The sequence below is a fragment of the Orussus abietinus genome, unplaced genomic scaffold (assembly GCF_000612105.2).
Source record: "Orussus abietinus isolate OABI.00-Male unplaced genomic scaffold, Oabi_2.0 scaffold575, whole genome shotgun sequence".
Lineage (NCBI taxonomy): Eukaryota > Metazoa > Arthropoda > Insecta > Hymenoptera > Orussidae > Orussus > Orussus abietinus.
Window position 1 is genome coordinate 17,820 of NW_019394716.1, and position 21,634 is coordinate 39,453.

The 21,634-nt window shown below is 36.3% G+C and overlaps 3 protein-coding genes across 10 annotated transcripts; 2 read left to right on the forward strand and 1 right to left on the reverse strand.

Annotated features, from left to right (window-relative positions):
• Positions 1-21: 21 nt before the first annotated feature.
• On the reverse strand, positions 22-1,481 carry LOC105703155 (ubiquitin carboxyl-terminal hydrolase isozyme L3). Its single transcript, XM_023433117.1, has 3 exons — positions 1,343-1,481; positions 1,025-1,100; positions 22-900 (listed from the first exon to the last, which is right to left on the reverse strand). The coding sequence occupies exons 1-3, from the start codon at positions 1,430-1,432 to the stop codon at positions 755-757; spliced, it is 312 nt and encodes a 103-aa protein (XP_023288885.1). The 5' UTR covers positions 1,433-1,481; the 3' UTR covers positions 22-754.
• A 2,201-nt stretch (positions 1,482-3,682) lies between these two features.
• LOC105703159 (ubiquitin carboxyl-terminal hydrolase Usp2) lies at positions 3,683-11,184 on the forward strand. Of its 8 annotated transcripts, XM_012431317.1 has the most exons (12): positions 3,683-3,899; positions 3,994-4,123; positions 4,221-4,536; positions 4,723-4,926; positions 5,030-5,779; positions 5,993-6,174; positions 6,257-6,446; positions 8,496-8,729; positions 9,037-9,141; positions 9,221-9,430; positions 9,572-9,927; positions 10,083-11,184. In XM_012431317.1, exons 2-12 carry the CDS (start codon positions 4,026-4,028, stop codon positions 10,189-10,191), a joined length of 2,754 nt encoding a protein of 917 aa, XP_012286740.1. In that variant the 5' UTR covers positions 3,683-3,899; positions 3,994-4,025; the 3' UTR covers positions 10,192-11,184. The 8 variants fall into 8 exon arrangements, with proteins under 8 accessions (XP_012286740.1, XP_012286738.1, XP_012286739.1 ...); XM_012431315.1 differs by having other exon boundaries at positions 3,683-4,123; XM_012431316.1 differs by having other exon boundaries at positions 3,683-4,123; positions 5,033-5,779.
• Positions 11,185-12,448: 1,264 nt separating this feature from the next.
• On the forward strand, positions 12,449-21,435 carry LOC105703158 (importin-7). The gene is made up of 19 exons (XM_012431314.2): positions 12,449-12,660; positions 13,699-13,780; positions 13,847-13,997; positions 14,167-14,325; positions 14,401-14,557; positions 14,844-15,034; positions 15,229-15,402; positions 15,486-15,631; positions 15,710-15,873; positions 15,959-16,078; positions 16,163-16,489; positions 16,882-17,068; positions 17,145-17,368; positions 17,497-17,589; positions 18,197-18,423; positions 18,535-18,740; positions 19,504-19,779; positions 20,421-20,564; positions 20,708-21,435. Exons 1-19 carry the CDS (start codon positions 12,577-12,579, stop codon positions 20,773-20,775), a joined length of 3,180 nt encoding a protein of 1,059 aa, XP_012286737.1. The 5' UTR covers positions 12,449-12,576; the 3' UTR covers positions 20,776-21,435.
• The last annotated feature ends 199 nt before the right edge of the window (positions 21,436-21,634 follow it).

A 21,634-nucleotide genomic window follows, 5' to 3' on the forward strand; every position in this document is an offset into this window, starting at 1 on the left:
AATAGAAATACCAAGTCTTCGTAGTTGCTTGACATTTCCATATAATTTTTCGTAGTAAATATATCAAAGTATAATAAACTTTGCACGCAAAGCCGATGCTTTCAACACTAATCATCACAGAATTCAGGAAACGGTAATTTCACTTCATTTTGAAGAAGAAAAAAAAAAGAAAACACCAGTGGTGACTTAGAAAAATAGATTAACACGACCTACGTTGTGTCGCTTCTACGTACTAAAGTATATGAAAAAATATCGGAAATATTCGACCGACTGAAGCTTAACATTAAACAAGTACGATTTTGTTCCGATTTGGAAATAATACATTGATATGGCGTGAAGTAGGAGAAAACACCAACATTGTAGGTAACACATCCTGAAAAACTAGACTCACTTACGATTAGAGATAAACATGAAAACGTCTTTGCTTAAAGATTATAATCAGTTATCTCTTAGAAATAGACGCATATCAAAGCAGTATCGCTAGCGTTCACATTTTTCGTTTTACCTTCAGTTCAATTTTCACAAGGACATTGATTACCCTTAAACTGTTCACAAATGCTTATATGTACCACTTTCAGTGGCAGCTAAAGTATTAAAGTATAAACGTTGCTTGCAAAGCAAACACTTTCAAGACTAATCATCACAGAATTGAAGCGAAAGTAGAAGAGAGAAGTACATAATAATTGATATTTGCTCCAGACATTGTTATTAGCCAAAAGTCTGTGCCGTACCAGTGGTAAAATGAAGATTTTTCTTATTCAGTTGGTACAAGAGCAACCATAGTGAAGCGCATCTCCTCCGGATCTCGAGTCATGTATTCTTGGCAGACGCTAGTAGCATCTTCCAAGAATTTCTCTGGAGAAGTTGGACCATAATTGATGGGAAAAGGCTTTCGACCATCTAAAAAATGTAAAGTAACAGAACGATTCAATTAAACGTGGTTAGTATGGGAACATTAACTAATGAAAGAAGTATAGTAATGACTAAACAAAAAGTTGGACTTCAAAATTGCAGGAATGCTCACCCAACTCGTACAATGAACCATCTTTGTGAATGAAAGCAACAAAGTGGTAAATTACTGGAGCATCTTCCCGTGGAGCCTTAAAATATAAAAAAATTATAATAAATTATTATATATTTCATATACCTAAATATCCTATTTGTACATAAAATTTTGATTTCATTTAAGATAACGACTATTTGTTGTAATTCAATGGTCCTTTCTTAAAGCCTTCGAGCATATAATTTAACATGGTCTCTTATTAACTACTTCCATCAAACAATATTCTTATTATTTCTTTGGTTTAATTAAAAAATACAAAACTTTTATTTGCAACAATACCTCTGTTTGACCTTCTTGGGCTTGTAATTTATGAGCATCGATGATTCCTTGAGCTTTCATTAATTGCTCACCCCTTTCAGTGGGTGACATATCCTTTGTTTCATCCAAGAAGGTCTTAAGGACCCCATCTTCAAGTTTTATTCTAAAACAATAAGTTTTATTTCTCATACAAGAAATCTTGAATCAGAACTCCATTCCGTGTTTTATCAATAATATTGCTTATAAAAGATAATCTAATAGAAATTATATANATGTTATATACCGGTAGACACAAATGCTTTTCTTATGAGCATTGTGCTACCAATGTATAATGGAAAGGTATTCACGTTGGTCTGTGTAGATTACAAAAAGACAAAATCTATTTGAATATAACAAACATTGTAAATTGATTTTAACAATCGAAGAATTTAGCAACGATTGGTCCCTGATACTTTTCATAGTCCATATAAAAGAGATTATTAAAACGATAGTGATTTTCTTTACATAATAGTTTTACAAAAATCATAACCTTATACCGATAACTTTTTAAAATTTCAAATCTACACAGTTCTATCCACAGAATGTTGAAAATAAAATATTGCACCCTTGATAAAAGCTTGAACTTTAAAGGTGCTTGCATTATTAATAACACAAACTTGATACTACAGTTAAAGTTACCACCAAATAAATACATATTTAACCAAAACAATACAAAGAATATTTGAGATACAATTGACGTCGGTTTCTATTTATGTGAATGTACTGACATAATGTATAAATTGAAATGAAGTATAATGACTTTTCAAATGGTTGCTGTGTCTTATTCAGGGTGTGCTCACCTGGGACATAACCTGAAAAGAAAAAGGGAACAATGAATTAACGAAGCAATAATAAATCATTAATTCGATAATTGCAAGCCATTAACATACCTCGGGATTACATTCTAATGGGACTAAAGCCATTTTGCACAATATGAGTGTAATCAGCTACGGTTAGGAGACCGATACTTCTTACGAAAAGGGGAAGTAATGCAGCGTCAGACCGATTTTTCATTAGTGCTACAGCGACCACTGACGGAGCGACGAAGAACGAATAAGATGTTCTGATTGGCTGCCGAAAATGTATGGCGGAAGTTTCCACATTCCGCTGTTTCTCTGCATTCAATCAGAATCTCTTATTACTAATGGAATATCGGCTTAAAGCGTAGCGAGCTTAGATCATGGTTGGGTAAGTATAATACATGAAGTAATATCGTGGTTTTCTACATGTATATTACAACGTATAATACGTCCCTAGTATTCTACGCAGGCACGAAGTATTATATTACCCCAAACTAAGTGTGCAAAGCGCATGCGCAATATCGTCAATAGCCAATGAGAGTCCACCTATTTACCTCTAAGAGAGATTCTCATTGGCTATTAAGGGGATTGCGCTTTACGCATCCACAAATCTGCGCACATTCGAAATCAGCCTTGGAAATTTCAAATGTATGTATATATGTGCATTTAACGTTTGTTTATAACGGCTGATAACGGCTATTTGAAGTCGTCAGATTCGTAACCAATATTTGTATCAAAATGTATAATGGTGGAAGACCAAAAAATAAATTATGGGATGAAACAAATGGACAAGATGGATGTTTATAACCTAGCGGATACCGCATGCTCTACGCTGTCTTGTCCGCCATATTTGATACGTTCTCTTGGTTTTCTACGTTTCTACGGTAAACTGATCTACGTAACTTGATTTACTTAACTACTGAACTACGAACTTGATTACGTAATATACGACGGCTTTTCTACAGATAACCTGACATATATTATGTAAATCAAGTAGTTTACCGGAGAAAACGTAGAAAACCAGGAAAAACGTATCCAATATGGCGGACAAGCAGCGTAGAGCATGCGGTATCCGCTAGGTTATAAACATTCATCTTGTCCATTTGTTTCATCCCATAATTTATTTTTTGGTCTTCCACCATTATACATTTTGATACAAATATTGGTTACGAATCTGACGACTTCAAATAGCCGTTATCAGCCGTTATAAACAAACGTTAAATGCACATATATACATACATTTGAAATTTCCAAGGCTGATTTCGAATGTGCGCAGATTTGTGGATGCGTAAAGCGCAATCCCCTTAATAGCCAATGAGAATCTCTCTTAGAGGTAAATAGGTGGACTCTCATTGGCTATTGACGATATTGCGCATGCGCTTTGCACACTTAGTTTGGGGTAATATAATACTTCGTGCCTGCGTAGAAAACTAGGGACATATTATACATTGTAATATACATGTAGAAAACCACGTATGTGACTTCACGTATTATACTTACTCAACCCTGGTCCCAACTCATCTCTACTAATATATAAGGTATCATGTGTAAATGTACATACATATATACATACTCCACTGGCATTGGGCCTTCAGTAGTGACCGGAATCCAAAAAGATACAGTACAATACATACATATGAAACCAACGAAGCCGAAAGAATGAAAAAGTGGAAATGATTTCTACTAGATACAATAAAATGAGAAGGGTGAAAAGACTCATGTCTCGCTATTAACCAAATGTCAGTAAGCTAAAAAAATATATTTGCAACATAACAAAGATGTTTGATGAACACTACGTGAAATCAAACGAATTTATAACATGTAATCACTTAGCTCAACAAATAACACATTCAAAGAACTCAAGAATGTTAATCGTTGACATTAGACCAAGAAGGGACTATGAATTATCAAAATTAAAACATTATAAGTGCATCAACATTCCTGCTGAAATAATCCAACTAGGGTAATTGCATTCTCTTAGTATTTTCTTTTTATTCGCTTTATTTCCTATCCTCTACCGAAGAAGTATTTTAAGGAAGGTGTTTCTGATGTTGTTTCAGCAAATTTGCAGATTCCTTTAACAAATACTTGCGCCATGATAATCATTTGTTACAGTTGTTTAAAGAACGTGGAAAACGATATGTAAACACAATCGTATTGATGGACTGGAATACAACCCAAAGTACAATAACTCCTGAAAACCATTTATGTGTATTAAAAAAGATTTTTCGTTTCTGGGATAGAGAGTGCTATGATACAATAGTAAATTTAGATGGTGGTTTTGTACTAGTGATTAATCAGTATCCTGAACTAGTTTCCAATCCAGGTGTACAATTACCTGTCAATTACGATACAATCAATAAAGTGATAACTCCGGTAAAGTATCTGATAAATAATAAATCATTACCTGAAATTCCATATCTCTGTATCCAAGAACATTAACGTAACTGAACTATTAACTTATATGTTCATTATTCTTTGAGGTTATCATGAACTTCGATAAATATGAATTATGCATTCATTAAAATAGTATTGAATACAATAAGAGAAATTGATTTTCAGATAGATCAAAATAAACTGCAGCGTCTGATAAGTCGAGTGAATCAGAAACTGAAATCTATAGAAAGATGGAAGGAAAAGAAACAGACTTTAAAAGATATTCTATTAAAAGATCAAGACTATAATGAGGAAATTGGCCCTGAACGTTATGAGCACATTTCTCTTGTTACGGAAATTTCAACACTTGATGGATTAATAAAAAATGCGGTAAGAAATATAATTTATTATTTTTGCTATTGACAAAATCCAAGAGCAAAGTTAAAATGAAAAGGACAAACAATCTATGTAAAACGAGGCTCATTCGTTACAGAAGAAATTATGTTATGAACTTAAGGAGCATATAAATGAATGCCACAAAATTAATGCTATGTTACTTCCATCCCAAGACAGTAATAATGGACACAAGATAGATTCTAATCCAGTAAAATCATTTGACAGCATTACAGATAATGATACGAGTGAAACTTCAAATGAAGTTTTATTGGATTCTCGTCCTGTACAATCACCTGACAGTATAGATTTACATATGGATAAAATACATTTTGATTCGGATAAAATTTTGGACAAAGACATAACAGGTTCTAATTCTGCAAAACCAGTTGATAGTGTTGCAGATACGCACATGGATAAAATGCATATTGATTCCGATGAAACTTTGAACAAAGGTATAATGAAGTCTAATTCTGGAAAACCACTTGCCAGTGTTGCAGATGTGCACATGGATAAAACACAAATAAATCCTAGTTTTGCCAAGCCAAATAGTGGCAACATAAATGCTAAAACTGACCAACATTTATCATCTTTGTCTGGTGTAAAACCGTTCCAAAGCTCTGACCCGAAGATCGTGAATGAGATGACTCTAAACATGAAGTCTTTTTTACATTTGCTGGGGCATTTAAAAGCAGTTACACGTTGCCTGCAAGATGCGGAAAAGATGAAACTTCAATCATTAACTACATTCTGTGAATATCAAAATGTAGGAGATAAAAATAAAGATCTACAGTGCGTGCAAAACATGCGACAAAGCATTGACTCTTTAAATGTAAAAATTAAAGAAATGGTAAGCTTAGTTCTTTTTTGTTTAAATGTTATTAAACTACTACTTTCTTGTAGAAAGTTATTAGATCTTAATAAAAGTACAATGTTGCTATTTTCGAGAAACAAATTTTGAAATGTTTGCAAGTTAAGTTAATGGAATTGTTTGATTTCAATTATTTTTTTTCCGTCTTGGGAACTGATTTGAATTGATTTAGGATATGTTTGAATTTTACAGAGGGAGAAACGCTCTGAAATCAAAGAACAAATAGAATCATTTAAAAGGATCAATGTTTTGTTCAAATCCAATAATGTTCTGAGCCCTGAAGAAAAAATACAAAAAGAGAAATTAGATCTAAGTATAGACGTGGCAGAACAAGAAATTATAACTATTTCTATTCAACAAGAAACTTTACTTTGGTTTGTTTTTAATTAAAACTTACATAATTTAATGTTGTAAAAAAGTATAATCACCATTAATGATATGATGTATTGTTTACAGTAAAGCGGCTGAAAGACAACTTATTGACCAATCTTGTAATAAAAAACAAGAACGAGAAGACAGTGATTTAAATGTGAAATCCAAAAGCTTGTTTGAAACCCAAACTCGTTCAGTCTCGCAATCTGTTCTGAAAAGACCAGATCATAATTTCAGTGCTGAGAGGATTAAAAAGTCGAAAATCGAACGTGAAGTAATTATACATTTTTATTCATTTGCTTTAATACTTCTTTTATAATGAATTTTTATTTTATATGTCTGCTGAAATTTCTTTTCAGGGCAGAATATGCATTATCTGTTTTGCGTAATACATTAATATATTCTCCAATAGGACACACATATGTAATAACGATGTGCAATTTTTGGACATCCGACATGATTTATACAAAATATTATTAGACCTTGTTGACCGTAAATTCATGAAAAGCAGACTTTCAAATGTGCCCAATGTAAACGTCAAAGAAACGTCTAGCACACGTCAATTTTAACATTCGGGAGACGTCAAGTTTACATGAATTTTGCAATAATGACAGTTCGTAAGTACTTTTGCCACGAATATCAACGTTACGTCAATTTAATGTGGAATTTATGATCTGAAAACGTTACAGAAACGTCAAATATTACGAATGGAATGTAAAAATAACGTTAACTGAACGCCAGGTATTATGAACAAAATATAAAAATAACGTTAAGTGAACATCAAGTATTATGAACGGAATGTAAAAATAACGTTAACTGAACGTCAAAAATACAGTGAATGTCGGTAACAATGGTTTTCTTAGTACATAGTTACAGAGGAAGATTGAAATAACCAAAACCGTTTAAGTACTTTTATTTATACGACGATTTATTTCCTCAAATGACATTTTCTATACCATGCTTGCAATCAACCACGCGATTTCGGGAAAGACATCCCAAGCATGGCTGCATCGACCGGATCGGTAAAATGTTTTAACACATTCGCGACCGCTGACGTGAATTCACGTCTTTCCAAGTTCTATTCCTGGTTGCCGCTGACGTGAATTCACGTCATTTTAAATTCTATTCCTGATTGCCGCTGACGTGAATCACGTCCATAACGATACACGATACAAGTTTGCGGCAACCAGTTTCAGAATTTCATTATTTTCGCCGGTACTCAGTATTTGAATGGAAAAAACTTGCCGGTCGCGAATGTGTTAACACTAAAACTACCAAGCCCAGGCAAAATAACTGTTTAGATAACAAGATAGGCAAGATAACTGTTTTAGATGGCCCATCGCAGCCAAAAAAGATCCGCCGGTAGTTCTAGTGTTAATAGTTAAGATCGGTATGCCTCTAAAGGGAAGAGAACGGTAAGATATCTCATGTTTCTTTTTCGACTTTTGTGAATGTACTTTGAATTTAGGGGCGAAGTTCTGAAGAGCGCATACTTCCGAATAATTAAAAATTTCCTATACCTATGTATTCCGACTCGTTGATTACAAAAATATGATAGTGAACATTGGCGCAAATGTTACCTTCAAAGTGAAAATGATAGTTAACAGTTTTTGCAAATTTTCACATTATTTCAATTAGTATCGGTTTGAGTGAAAAAAAGTTTGGGATAAAAGTTGTAGTGCTTGAAAGAATACATCTTTTATATTGTATACATTTTTTCGCTTAAACCGATACTTACCGAAATAATGTGAAAAATTTGCCAACATTTTTAACAATTATTTTCACCTTGAAGATAATATTTGCGCCAATTTTCACTATTATATTCGTAATCAGGGAGTCACAATATATAGGTATACGAAGTTCCAAATTAATTGGAGGTATGCGCTTTTCGGAACTATATCCGAATTTTGTAAATAAAAGCAAAATGTAATAACTCTAATGAATAAATGAAAATACTTAAACAGTTTTGGTTATTTCCATCATCCTTTGGAACTGCGTATTAAGAAAATCTTTGCTCTTCATATGCAGCAATTGCTTGATATTAAGTTGACATTTAATTAACGCCGTTGTTACATTCTATTCATAACACATGACATTTCTAAATCGTAAACTTTACTTTAAAGTGACATAAAGTTAATATTCGCAGCGAAAACGTTATCTCTATTGCTAAGTTTATGTAAACTTAATGTCTACCGAATGTTAAGATTTTTCATCTCAGTCATTTTTACATATCTGCTGCATTGAGGTTACAGAATATGAAGAATTCATTTGCCTTGTTAGTAAATTAAACATAATAACATTAATGGTAAATTTTGTCTTACAGCCGGGCATAACGGGATTAAAAAATCTAGGCAATACATGTTATATGAACAGTATTATACAATGTCTGAGCCACACGAATTACTTAAAAGATTATATCATCAGCAACAAATATCTTGAAGATCTTGACACGAGTATAGAAAATGAAACCCGTGGACGTATCACGGAAGAACTTATGGAAGTAATCAAAAAGCTTTGGAGTGGAGAGGAAAATTATATATCACCTTGTAATCTAAAGGTATTAAAGGGGATGCATGTCATTTAAATGGGTATTATAATTCAAAAAGCATACGTTCGTCCAGCCAATACATTTACAATGAAAAGTTTTCGTTTCATTGATTATTGCCACTATTCGTGGGTAAAAGATTAATATAGAAGATACAATTCGCATTCATTTTAAGTTATATTGTTTTATAATATTTATTGTTCTCTATAGGCATTACACAAGTACCCCCTATTTTATTTTCCATAGCTTTACAAAATACTATACATGCACGCGCACGTCACAAATGTATTTGTGTTTTCGTTTTATTTTTTGTTATCAGAATATCATTGGCCAATATAAACCCCAATTCGAAGGTTATGAACAGCATGACTCACACGAGTTTCTAACATTTCTCTTGAACCGTTTGCACAATGATCTAAAAAGGGTAATTGTTACATTGAAAATGGAAATAATGTATGTTTAATTGAATTGAGAAGAGTTACGATTAAAATGTAAATTTGTAGGATGACGGTGTTATTGATGGCTCGATGAGTGTCGCCGATGCAGAAATGAGAATAGCAATGAATAATCAGCAGTCCATTATCTCACAATTATTTTTTGGCCTATTGAGATCAACAATTATTTGCGTCGCATGTGAGCATAATATCGTCACCTATGAGGTCTTCAATAGTCTCACTGTAGCAATACCTCATCCCCAACACTGTACTCTGGATGTGAGTTTATTTATTAACTAGTTCCACAATAATAATTTAATGTAAAAAGAAGATCCCTAATACATACACTTTGACTTGTCGGCAATCGTAGAATGGCAGTGATTACGTTACAATTAGTGCATCCTTGTGTTATTATTTTAGGAGTGTATAGAAGGACTACTCAGTGAGCAAATGATATCGGACTGGAAGTGCTGTGTTTGTAAAGTGACTGGAAGGGCGATACAAAAATTTGATTTTGCTAAGTTGCCTCCGATATTTGTAATTCAGCTTAATCGATTCACCAAAACCGAGAATAATTTGGTAAAAAGAAGTACCTGTGTCATTTTTCCATTTGAGAATTTCAATCTCAGACCGTACTTACCAAAGGATTCCGATGAGTATTTCGTTGATACGAGTACGAGCAACTACAACTACAATCTATACGCAATTTCAAATCATTCTGGGACTATGCGACGGGGCCACTACATTGCTTTCTGTAAAAATATCTTCAAAAACCAGTTAGTTTTTAACTTCTTCTTCCTTTTAACAAGTGTATAACATTTTACTCTATACTATATTATGTAATGTGTTGAATTATGTATACAGCCTGAAAACTTATTATTTTTATTTGCTAACCGTTACGATACCTTTAAAAGATATTTATTCTTTTCAGATGGTACAGGTACGATGATCAATCAGTGACTGAAATTAGACAGAATTTGCTCATATCGCATCAAAAAACTGTCTACATGCTGTTCTATATATCTCAAGCCAACATTTGATAACAGCACATTAGCTGTAATTGTGGACATCTCACTCAACAATTTCGTTATAAGGGAATGCTTAGAAAGTATTGGGGTATTTAATGAGTTCTAGAATCAAGAAGTGTTACATAGGATATCTACCATGACTGTGATAATATTTATTTTTTGTTCTATATAAAGATGTATAAGAGTTTCTTTTGTTTTGTACTATGTAATGTTATACAGGTTGTTACAGAAATGGTGAATACGTTTAACACAGTGCTATCCGTGACATGAATGGAGTTGGGAACTACTATATGATTTTCTTTTTGCTGTGCATTGTTTACCTGTAATAATTAATTGAAAAATAGCCAACCAGGCATGTCGATTAGTGAAACGCAAATTGAAGAACTCGCTGTTAATTGTTTTGACCCTGTACAGTAAATAGTAGAATGTAACTGATACACGTTCGGTTAATTGATACATCTGGTTGGGTTTTTTTCAGTTATTACAACTGAACTGTAGAAAATAAGAGTTCAGGACTTTTTGATTTTTCGTTCGACATAGATAGTTCCAAACCATCCGTGTCTATCATTTTTTAAGAAGTGTGCAGATGTATACAGCATACAATCAATACTTTAAATTTGTTGAGAAGTTCCAGATTAATGATAAATCGTCAACTCTAAGGATCTCTTAAATTTCCTAAATAGTGTAACTATGTAACTGCGTAATCATAGAATAACATGAAACTATATTTACGATACCAATAGATCGATAGTATTGGAAAACAAGTGAGCCTTTTTATGTTAAATATATTTCTTTACTTCTTTTATGTGGATACTGTTTAGTGAAACAGAATGTACTTTGAAGGTCTATTCATTATCATGATAGAAGAAAGTGTTTCATTGATGTTATTGATAAACTATGATTATTTCTTTACTAAAACTATATGTTTTATCTGCTGTACGTTAATGTAAAATGTTTTCTGTTTGCTATCAGTAATGGAATAAAATCCGTTTTATATTTTCCTAATCTGTAGATATTATTGATACCTATGGGTTAAATTACGTTTTTCTGTTATATGTTATAAGATTCTCTTGATGTAAATGTACAATTGTAATTTACCTTTGAATATTGCTAGCGTATATGTATTTGGTGCGAACTTTCATCGAGTTTCCAGATTTTAAGGTGAAGTGAAACCCCCTTCAAATCAGTCGATTCGAATACAACACTTTTTTTTAAGGGTATTAGAACAAACTCTCCGAAACTTTGACACATGACACGTTATCACCTAAGAATTGTCCTGACACATTCAAAATTTAGATTTTTGGACCAAATTTTTTAACTTAGCCCAGACCAGAACCAAAATGGCGCCGAGCTCTCATATTTCGATCAATATACAATTATCGAAGGCTCCGATATGAGAAACGAAAGGGTCAGGACAATTTTTCGACAATTTAGAACACACTGGTAATCGATAAACTCCCATTTGAACGGGATAAAGGCAAAAAAAGTGTTTTATGCGCTTCTGTACCAAAACGATGGAAATACGAGGTCTCGGAGTGAAAATTTAATTCATCTGGAAATCACAGATGACGCAAGGTGTCCCTCTGCAGCCAATTAGGGCCCCAGAAAGCGTGAATCCAGGGGATTTCTGGAGTTTTACTTCGATCTCTTTATAGTTATTGTACGAAAATGATAGATGGAATATGCCATTTGATATAATACCTAATATAATTCGACACAGCTGTCAATATAATAACGAACGTCGGCCACGTAGGTATTTGGAAAAATCTTCTTTACCGACATCGATCAAGTTTGTGACGTGTTCACTTCAGGAATCAGGAGTCTGTAAAAATTGGCACAATATGGCCGTCCTACCCTTCCCTTTCCGACGTGCAGGCTTTCCCGTGATTTAAGAAGGATTTTTGACTCCATCCATCAGGAAATTCGGTAGAGTTTCGCGTGAAACACATTAAAAATTATTCTTACGTCCATGTATGTATGTATGTTGTACTAATGCCAAAACTCTTCCCTAGAGAATCTCTTCTACTTTCATTTCCGAGTATTAAACATGGATGTTGTACATACATATATACATACTTATTTCTATGCACTTGTCATACATATTTACTCCCAGCTATTTGCCAACACTTTGCAAAGTGGATTTCTAAAAGAATAAAAAAGAATGGAAACAAAAAGAGAACCAAAGTGGAACTTTGCGATTTCGGGAGCGGAGAATCGGACAACGTTGGCTTTCGCGCCGTCACTGCTTCTCCGCTCTCATCCGCCATGTTGTTGATGTGTCACGTGACGGGGAAGCAGTGAGGCACAAGTGGAGGTGAATGCGCCGGGTTAAATTCGCTGAGAACCAGTCAAAAATTCTCTCGTACTCCTAAACGTGGCCATACCTATCCGGGAAAAATGGACCCACGAAAATTGACAGAACTCCTACGCGCCACCATAGACCCGACTCAGCAGAAGCAGGCCGAGGAGCAGCTCAACCAGGTACGGGCGCGAGGAAACGTGCTCGCGGCATTCGCCTCAACGAGAACCCCGAGACATGTGGCATACCGCAAAGCCAGGGTGGCTTCACCTTGCTCTAAAACCGCTCGTCGAAGTCATTTAGAGACGCTCGTTATCGACGCATTGTGATTTTCCGAAGCAACCCTATATTTTGACAACCAAGGCCCGCGGAGCGCCAGGCAAAAAATTACAATCTCGTGCCGCTTTGATGGCTAGCCAAAAAAGTTCACTCTTGGAGCGCTCCGAATGCCTTTTCGTTTGTCACTAGTCCTTGGAGCGAGACTATGTTGTCCCGCTTGCTTGACTCTACAGAGTTTATTTATTTTTAGGTTGACGGGTAGGAAGGGAACGTATCTTGGCGCTTCTTTCGATGGGGAGATTAGAACATGTGGTTTGCCATGTAGCGGCGCGCCACTTGCTCTAATGGAGCGTAGTGTTAGGATTCTTTCGAACGTCGGTGTAGTATTTGAGTTTGTACTCGCTTACATTTTGAATAGATTGTTGTACTTAAAGAGTTTTAACCATCGATTAAAAGATACAACTCAAAGTTATTGGAACGATCCTTTGGATTTGTGGTTAGACCTTGAATCGAGCATTTTTTATATTATCTTTTGTGTTGAATTATTGATTCCTGTGATTGAAATGTATAGATGAGAAAATGCAGTCATAGTACACGACGTTGACAAAGATTCTAAAGACCTCTCGTAACGAATGTGTTTTTTATAGCATATGATTATTAATGTTTGAAATCTTTCCGTGTGCTAGGAGATTTATATTTCAAAGTTGTAGGGTTATATTTGGTAAAAAGCATTCTAATCTATAGAAAGTTCTTAACCTTTTGTGGTCCTTTGTCTGGTTATATGTGAAATTTACGATCCAATTGTCAAAAATTTGGATTATAATGGGCTTAAACCTGGCAGGAAGCAAAATAATTAAGGAATTTGGGTTTCTATATTTATATGGCCTTCGAAAACATTTTTTAAATCTGCATTCATCCTTTATGTATTTATCTGATTTTAGATTCATAAAATTATTGGGTTTGCACCAAGTCTTCTACAAGTTGTGATGACAGCTGAAGTTGACATGCCTGTCAGACAGGCTGGTAAGTTTAGATAAATATTAAAAATATTTCCCAGAAAAATTGTGTTCTTTTAATATTAAATTTCAGGTGTTATATATTTGAAAAATCTAATTACAACGAATTGGGCTGATCGGAATGCTGACAATGGTCAGGTTGCGTTCAGTATACATGAACAAGATCGTGCTATGATACGTGACGCTATTGTGGATGCAGTAGTACATGCGCCTGAACTTATAAGGCATGTTGTTATCTAATTTAATATAAAATTGGAATGATCAGCTTTAAAGAAGCACTCTTCTGTCTATTATGTATCAAAAGCTATAAATTCGGGATTACCTTAGCTCTGAAAAGAAGGATTTTATACATAAAAACTTGAAATAAATAAGAGATTAATTATTATCATCTAGGGTGCAGTTAGCCGTATGCATTAGCAACATAGTCAAGCACGACTTCCCAGGAAGATGGACACAAATTGTGGACAAAATCACAATTTATCTTCAGAATCCAGATGCTTCCTGTTGGCCCGGTGTTCTCCTCGCTTTGTACCAACTCGTCCAAAATTTCGAGTGAGATTACAGTTTTATTCGAAATACTTTAAATTCACTGAGGAAATTGTACTACGTAGACACATTTTAATGCAGATATAAGAAACCCGAAGAGAGAGGTCCACTACACGAAGCGATGAATCTCCTGTTTCCGATGATTTACCAGTTGATGCTGAGACTGTTACCTGACCCATCGGATCAGTCTGTTTTTCTTCAGAAACAGATCCTTAAGATATTCTATGCCTTGACACAGGTACAAAATTCAACCTCGCAAATATATAACTACACATTTGACTAAATGCATCGGTTCACACAATACATTTGCATACATACATTGCTTTGCTTTAATAGGTTTTGTCATTCGTTTATATAGGGTTAGGTCATTCGTTTCAGAAGTTGAATTGATTGCAATAAATATATATTACATTTAATACTTAGTAATGAGACGAACACGTTTTAACATTTTACTGTTACAGCAGGGTTTTTAAGTGATAACAAGTAGACTTTGCAAATTAAACATATTAATTCCTTGTACACAGTACTCCCTTCCGCTGGACCTCATATCACGAGAGGTGTTCTCACAGTGGATGGATGTAGTGCGAGAAGTTGCAGACCGGCCCGTTCCACCGGAAACAAATAATCCAGGTATAGATAACGATGAACGAGCCGAGTTACCTTGGTGGAAATGCAAAAAGTGGGCTTTACATATTTTACATCGAATGTTTGAAAGGTACATTCATTTTACTTTAAATCTATTGTATGAGATAATTTTTTAAGCATTTTTGGCTAAGTACATTAATAATTGAATCCACCGGTTGTTGGAATTTAGTTCCTTTGAACGTCATGATATTTTCAGTATTATGTTAAATTAGTATGCGAAGCGGTTTACATAAATTTAATTAAGAGTGCTTTTTAACTTGTCAGGTACGGTAGTCCGGGTAATGTAACAAAAGAATACAAGGACTTCTCCGAGTGGTACTTGCAAACCTTCAGTGCTGGTATCATCGAGGTTCTGCTTAAAATTCTGGATCAATACAGAAGAAAGATTTACGTCTCGCCGAGAGTCTTACAACAGTCCATTAATTATATTAATCAAGGGTAATTAATTAAATATTTCTCGTAATACTTTCTATTCCTTTGTAAATATTTAATTAACTGTTTTCTCGGATGCGCATTTTTAGAGTGAGCCACGCATATTCATGGAAATTCTTGAAACCACATATGTTTGAAATCATTCGGGATGTGCTGTTTCCAATTCTCTCGTATTCAGCCGCCGACGAGGAATTATGGAATACCGATCCTCACGAATATATTAGAGAAAAATTCGGTAAGAATCAACCGTAGTCATAATTGATTTGAAGTTGTCGATAACGATCACACAACATAAATGTAATCGGTTTATCAGATATATTCGAGGATTACGTATCCCCGGTAACTGCGGCTCAAGTTTTACTACATTCTGCCTGTAAGAAGAGAAAGGAAATGTTGCAGAAGACCATGCATTTCTGCGTGGAAGTCTTAACAAGCCCTAATGCCGACCCCAGGCAGAAAGATGGTGCTCTACACATGGTGGGTTCTCAGTAATCTACTCGTATTAAATAATAATATCTTAATTAAATAATGTAATTCATCGGAAACTTTCGTTTATACCCAGGTCGGGAGTTTGGCGGATATATTATTGAAGAAGAAAGTCTACAAAGACCAGATGGATAACATGCTCCTTCAGTATGTTTTTCCTGAATTCAACAGTCCCCACGGGCACATGAGAGCAAGGGTAGATATCGAGAGAGCATGTCCGTATAGATTTAAAATCTAATCCTTAGCCGAGAGAACGGGAATGACCGGTCTTTTGTTTTAGGCCTGCTGGGTTCTGCACTGTTTCGCTGTTATTAAATTTAAGCAAGAACAGGTTCTGGTGGAAGCCATTAGACTGACCACGAACGCCCTCTTGAGCGATCAGGATCTACCGGTGAAAGTGGAAGCTGCTATCGCTTTGCAAATGCTTCTTAACTCGCAGAACAAAGCCAAGAAGTACGTCGAGCCTCTGATCGAACAAATCACCCTGGAACTTCTGACTATTATTCGCGAGACTGAGAACGATGATCTGACCAGCGTTATGCAAAAGATTGTTTGCACCTACACGGCGCAACTTATGCCGATCGCCGTAGAAATTTGTCAACACTTGGTAAGAGATGAATATCGGATTGTCGATAATTATTTTCGTGTCCTTGGGAGAGAAATCTTACTGAGATTCAGCTGAAAGTACGCTAGTCATTAATTATTGACCAAGAGCTTGAGCATAACTTCTAGAAAATTAAATCGGGCATTACTAACTGATCAAACTCTACACCTTTTGAAGATTTATAACTTCGCGATGGTGTTTCCTGAATTGCAATGACACTTGTATAATTATGAAAATAACGGTGGAGTTTGCTTCGAATATTTTCTAGCGCAGATATCGAATGAAACGAATTCACCGTTGCTGTTAATTTAGGAATTCTTAAATAAAAATTGGTGCTATCTTTAAGCAAGATATCAGTACGTGTGAGAATATATTTCTAATGATTTCTTTTACAGGCTACGACGTTTAGTCAAGTGCTTGAAACGGACGAGGGCAGCGACGAGAAGGCCATAACTGCAATGGGCTTGTTGAATACAATCGAAACTCTGCTGAGTGTAATGGAAAATCAGCCTCAAATTATGGCGCAATTACAGCCAACCGTTTTACAAGTAGTCGCACATATTTTCGGACAGAGCGTAATGGGTAAATGTGCATTATATAAATCAACGGTATAATAAATCATCTTAGTGACGAATATAACGTTAATTAAATGTCGCAGAATATTACGAGGAGGCTCTGTCTCTGGTTTACGACTTGACCGTGAAGACAATTTCGGAGGACATGTGGAAAGTCCTTGAACTGATGTATCAGCTTTTCCAAAAGGATGGATTCGACTACTTTACCGACATGATGCCTGCACTTCACAATTACATCACGGTCGATACTCCGGCGTTCCTATCTAACGAGAACTACATTCTCGCGATGTTCAACATGTGTAAAGCAGTGAGTGTAACGGCAGTAATTAAAATAACGAAGTATTTATTAAGAAAAAATGTTCCGATTAAATTGATATACTCAGTCAGGTATAAATTAATGGGATTAGTATACGATTAATTGGAACATTGTCGCAGGTTTTGACCGGAGATTCTGGCGAGGATCCAGAGTGCCACGCTGCCAAACTGTTAGAAGTTATCATCTTACAATGCAAAGGACATATAGATCAAGTGAGTGTCAAAAGAAGCTAATCCTTTTATTCACTGATATGTACTTTTTTTAAAGTATAATATAGGTGCATCGGTACGTCCCCTCGTCATCTACAATGATTTAGGAACTTTGCATAACGTTCTATCCAGAATGGAGTATAAGGAGATACGACGCCATGTATTGAAATCATCCCCACTTTAGGGGTCCAAGATATTCAGAGTTTTTTCTGATCTTATGCCGAGAGCGCCTCCGATGAAATTTGGCAATTAAAAATTATCGTCCGCTAGTCTTTATCATGTTAGAAACATAATTCTGCCTATCATACGCGGATTATCGTTTCGCTTTGCGTACTTTAATTGCAAAATTAAAAGCATTTTGGGTCATTTACATCGGTAGGAAATGTTTACGTCATGTAGGCTTGGAGTTCCCTTATTTTCCACAAACAGCGCTCGCATCGTTAGATCAGGGAAAATTTGAGATCCTGGGTCTCGATTCTGGGGTTACTTTCTAGGGAACCGACCATTGGCGTTATGTCTCCTTATACTACTTCACGGTTCTAGCATATCTCAGAACGTGTGCTACAATGTACATAACCTTTTCAAGTGGTAATAAGCGTTTACTTTGCAGTGTATCCCGTCGTTAGTTCAATTGGTATTGGAACGATTGACCCGAGAAGTGAAGACGTCGGAATTGAGGACGATGTGTCTGCAAGTTGTGATAGCGGCTCTTTACTACAATCCGACTCTTTGTTTGGGAGTTATGGACCGACTTCAGGGAACTCTTGGTCAATCCGCCGAACCGATCGCATCCCATTTCATTAAACAGTGGATACACGATACCGATTGCTTCCTTGGGTAGATATCACCCAGTCAGAGTACTTAAACGATATATTATTTCGTCAGAATATCAGGAACGTGGTTTGGGAACGTGTAGATAGGATTTTACAACTGAATTGTGTCCCCTAGATTGCACGACCGGAAGCTCTGCGTCCTTGGACTGTGTACTCTGATCAGTATGGGCCCTTCGAGACCGGCTGCCGTCAATGAATGTGCACAACAAGTGATACCTTCCTTGATCTTGCTTTTCGACGGTCTCAAACGAGCCTACGCAGCTAAAGTCTCCGAGAGCGACGACGACGACAGCGACGACGAGGAGAGCGACTTCGATGAAAGTACGAGAATCACGTAATAGGAAAAAATCTGTCGCGATAAATTATCCCCTTGTCGTATCTTGATGAGCCTGACCCGTGATCATTTTGGGCCGAACGTGAATATCACAAATCCTACTCGTAATAACGGTTTCGGACCAAACATGGACGTCACGAGTCAGACTCGTGGTAACGATTTCGTATGACACAAATTTTCCCGTTCTGCGAGTATCTTTCTCCACCATTTCTGCAAGTTTTCTGAAAATCTCTCCGAAACCCTTTGGCCCATTCGGCGAGTGTCATTTGTTATCGGTTTGGCCCGAATTTTGGCAAGCTAATTTATATGACAAGGGATTAAGGTGACGTAAAAGTGGCGTCAAAGAGGTCTCATTTATGAAACTTTCCTCCGAATTGGGTGTACCTAATGGTTTCAAGCTTTATAACGTGAATGAGGAGGCTCTTTGGAAGATCCTGACTCCCATGAAATTTCAATTTGTTCCAAATTTATTCCTAGGTATTCTTAGCATTTTTTTTATAAAAAATGAAATTTCATGAGTGTCAGGACTATCTTTACAGCCTCTATATTCACGTTGTGAAGTTTGAAACGATTCGGAATACTCAGGTTGGAGAAGAGTTTTATGAACGATTTACCTTGCAGATATTACTTTCATGTCCCCTTAAGGAGATGATTATTCTTATCGCGAGACATCGAATATTATGACGAATGTTATATTTTTAAACACTGATCGAGTGGTAAATCGTATCGCGTAACGGTTGCCTTTTGCAGAGGTCCTTTCTACGGACGAGGATGAGATTGATGATGCTAGTCAGGAATATCTTGAGAAACTCCAAGAAAAGGCGACCAAGGCTTCGGCCCAACACGGCTTCATTTTAACGGCATCCATTCAAGATGGTCATGGAGATCACAGGTCCGATGACGACGACGGCGAAGATTCGGATTACGAGGTCAACGAAGAGACTGCCCTTGAAAGTTTTACTACACCCCTAGATTCAAGCGACACAAACCAGGACGAATACGTTGTCTTTAAGGAAGTTATGCAAAGTAAGTATAAGATTCTGTGACCCTTGGAATAACTTACAAAGTTGGGTAATTATCCATAAAAGCGTGATCCTCTCAGATTTTTGTATCTTTGATATATTCTAGAGAATGTCGTCTCCAATATTTTCATATACATATTTAAGCGTCGGACTTGAATATTTTCTAAGTTATTAAACAATTAGAGAATAGCAATGACACAGGCGAATAAATATGTTGAAATATAAGTAAGAATGTGAGGTGTCTAAATGTAAAGAAAATGATGCAACTAGGAAAGTAGCCAAGTGTGTAGCATCTTTGGCTTTCGTTTCTCCATTGTAACTCCGATAATATTCAAGTCCTATCCTTAAATATATACATGAAAATACCTGGGACTACGTCCTCTACGAGATATTAAAATTATACGACAATCGGAGAGGATCACCCTTTTATGCGTAATTACCGTTGGCTTGTTAAACGTTACATGCGACGTCTGTTGAAAATGTAAAAAGTCTTAATTATCTGTTACTTGTATTGCTGTTGCAAGTTGTTTTATACTGAATTTTTGTGAGTTGATTTGAATTCGAAATGAGTCTTTCTTTTTCTTTTTTTTTTTTTCTTAATTACACAACTATTTTACATGGTTTATTTTTTTTATATTTGTTTAGCCATCGAGCGAACGGATCAGCCGTGGTACAGAGCACTGACCAACCATCTGACCTCCGAACAACAGAAAGCTCTCCAGGAGATCATATTGCTGGCGGATCAGCGCAAAGCAGCCCTCGAAAGTAAACGAATCGAGATGAGCGGCGGTAAGGCGACAAAGCATTATCAGTTATAATTGAATAATAATTTCGTATGAGGATGAGGAGGTATCGCGGGATAATCGGTGATTCTATTTCCCTCTGGAGGCGAGACGAACGAAGGGCTAATTAGATCCGATTGACATTTCCAGGTTACGCTTTCCACTCGCAGACAGTGCCGACCTCGTTTAATTTCGGCGGGACGTCGTTAGGCCGATAAGGACTCTAAACGTTTCTATTTTAGATTGTGTAACATTAAAGAAATTACAAGAAGCCAAGGGCGGTGTCGAGTGACCACCTCGAAGACACGAATGCATTTTCCGTTGCAAGCCATTAATTCTCTCCGATATCGTGTAAACTATTTGTACATTGACCGGATGAATTCCCGAGGACGAGCTGGGACACGCCGTGTATCTAAGACTAAACCGGCTCGCGATGGAGATACGGCTTTTCACATGTACTCCCGCTGATAACGCTGATAACGCTGTGGTCGCCGCTCCCTTCGTCGTAAATGGGACGTCGACGTGCCGAGGTCCCCCCTCGAAACTCGGCGCGATTCCTTTCGAGCGAAAATTATTATCCCCTTATTTGCAGTAAACCAAAGGGAAGAGAAGAGGTCGATGCGCCCCCGATTTGTCGGATGAGAGAAAGAGCGTCGGATCGGTTGTCTCTCTGTTGTATGTACGTCGATGCCTTGGGAATGGAGAGGCGTCGTGGGAATGATGTATTGTCGAGGCTCCGCTGTATTTGTTCCGTGGTAGCACACGTAGACGGTCGTCGGAAGTGTCCCGTCGGGAGGTCGTTGACTTTATACAATGTTTGTTAAAAATATGTTAAATTGTTGGTATAAATATATCGAAGGCTAATTTTTAATACACTACCAGAAAGGGGGATTTTCCTTCCAGGCCCGCGGAAAAATGAGACAGGGAATAGTATCTCGTTTAATTTACTTGGCTTTTAATGCCGTTCTCGAGGAATAATATGTAACTTATGATACAACAACGATAACTAGGGGCCGGTTGCAACCAAATTTCGAGTTAAGGTGATGCGAAAGTAGCGACACGGTGGACCTATTCTGT

Bases quoted from the DNA above. Each gene is read 5' to 3' on its own strand.
- LOC105703158 (XM_012431314.2), top strand. From the start codon at position 12,577: ATGGACCCACGAAAATTGACAGAACTCCTACGCGCCACCATAGACCCG. The intron at 13,998-14,166 runs GCATGTTGTTAT...ATTATCATCTAG, and splicing joins CATGCGCCTGAACTTATAAG to GGTGCAGTTAGCCGTATGCA. The intron at 16,079-16,162 runs GTAGATATCGAG...CTTTTGTTTTAG, and splicing joins ACGGGCACATGAGAGCAAGG to GCCTGCTGGGTTCTGCACTG.
- LOC105703159 (XM_012431315.1), top strand. From the start codon at position 3,939: ATGTTTGATGAACACTACGTGAAATCAAACGAATTTATAACATGTAAT. The intron at 6,175-6,256 runs GTTTGTTTTTAA...TATTGTTTACAG, and splicing joins CAACAAGAAACTTTACTTTG to TAAAGCGGCTGAAAGACAAC. The intron at 9,928-10,082 runs GTTAGTTTTTAA...TATTCTTTTCAG, and splicing joins AAAAATATCTTCAAAAACCA to ATGGTACAGGTACGATGATC.
- LOC105703155 (XM_023433117.1), bottom strand. From the start codon at position 1,432: ATGTCACCCACTGAAAGGGGTGAGCAATTAATGAAAGCTCAAGGAATC. The intron at 1,101-1,342 runs GTATTGTTGCAA...TTATATTTTAAG, and splicing joins CCCAAGAAGGTCAAACAGAG to GCTCCACGGGAAGATGCTCC. The intron at 901-1,024 runs GTGAGCATTCCT...TACATTTTTTAG, and splicing joins TGGTTCATTGTACGAGTTGG to ATGGTCGAAAGCCTTTTCCC.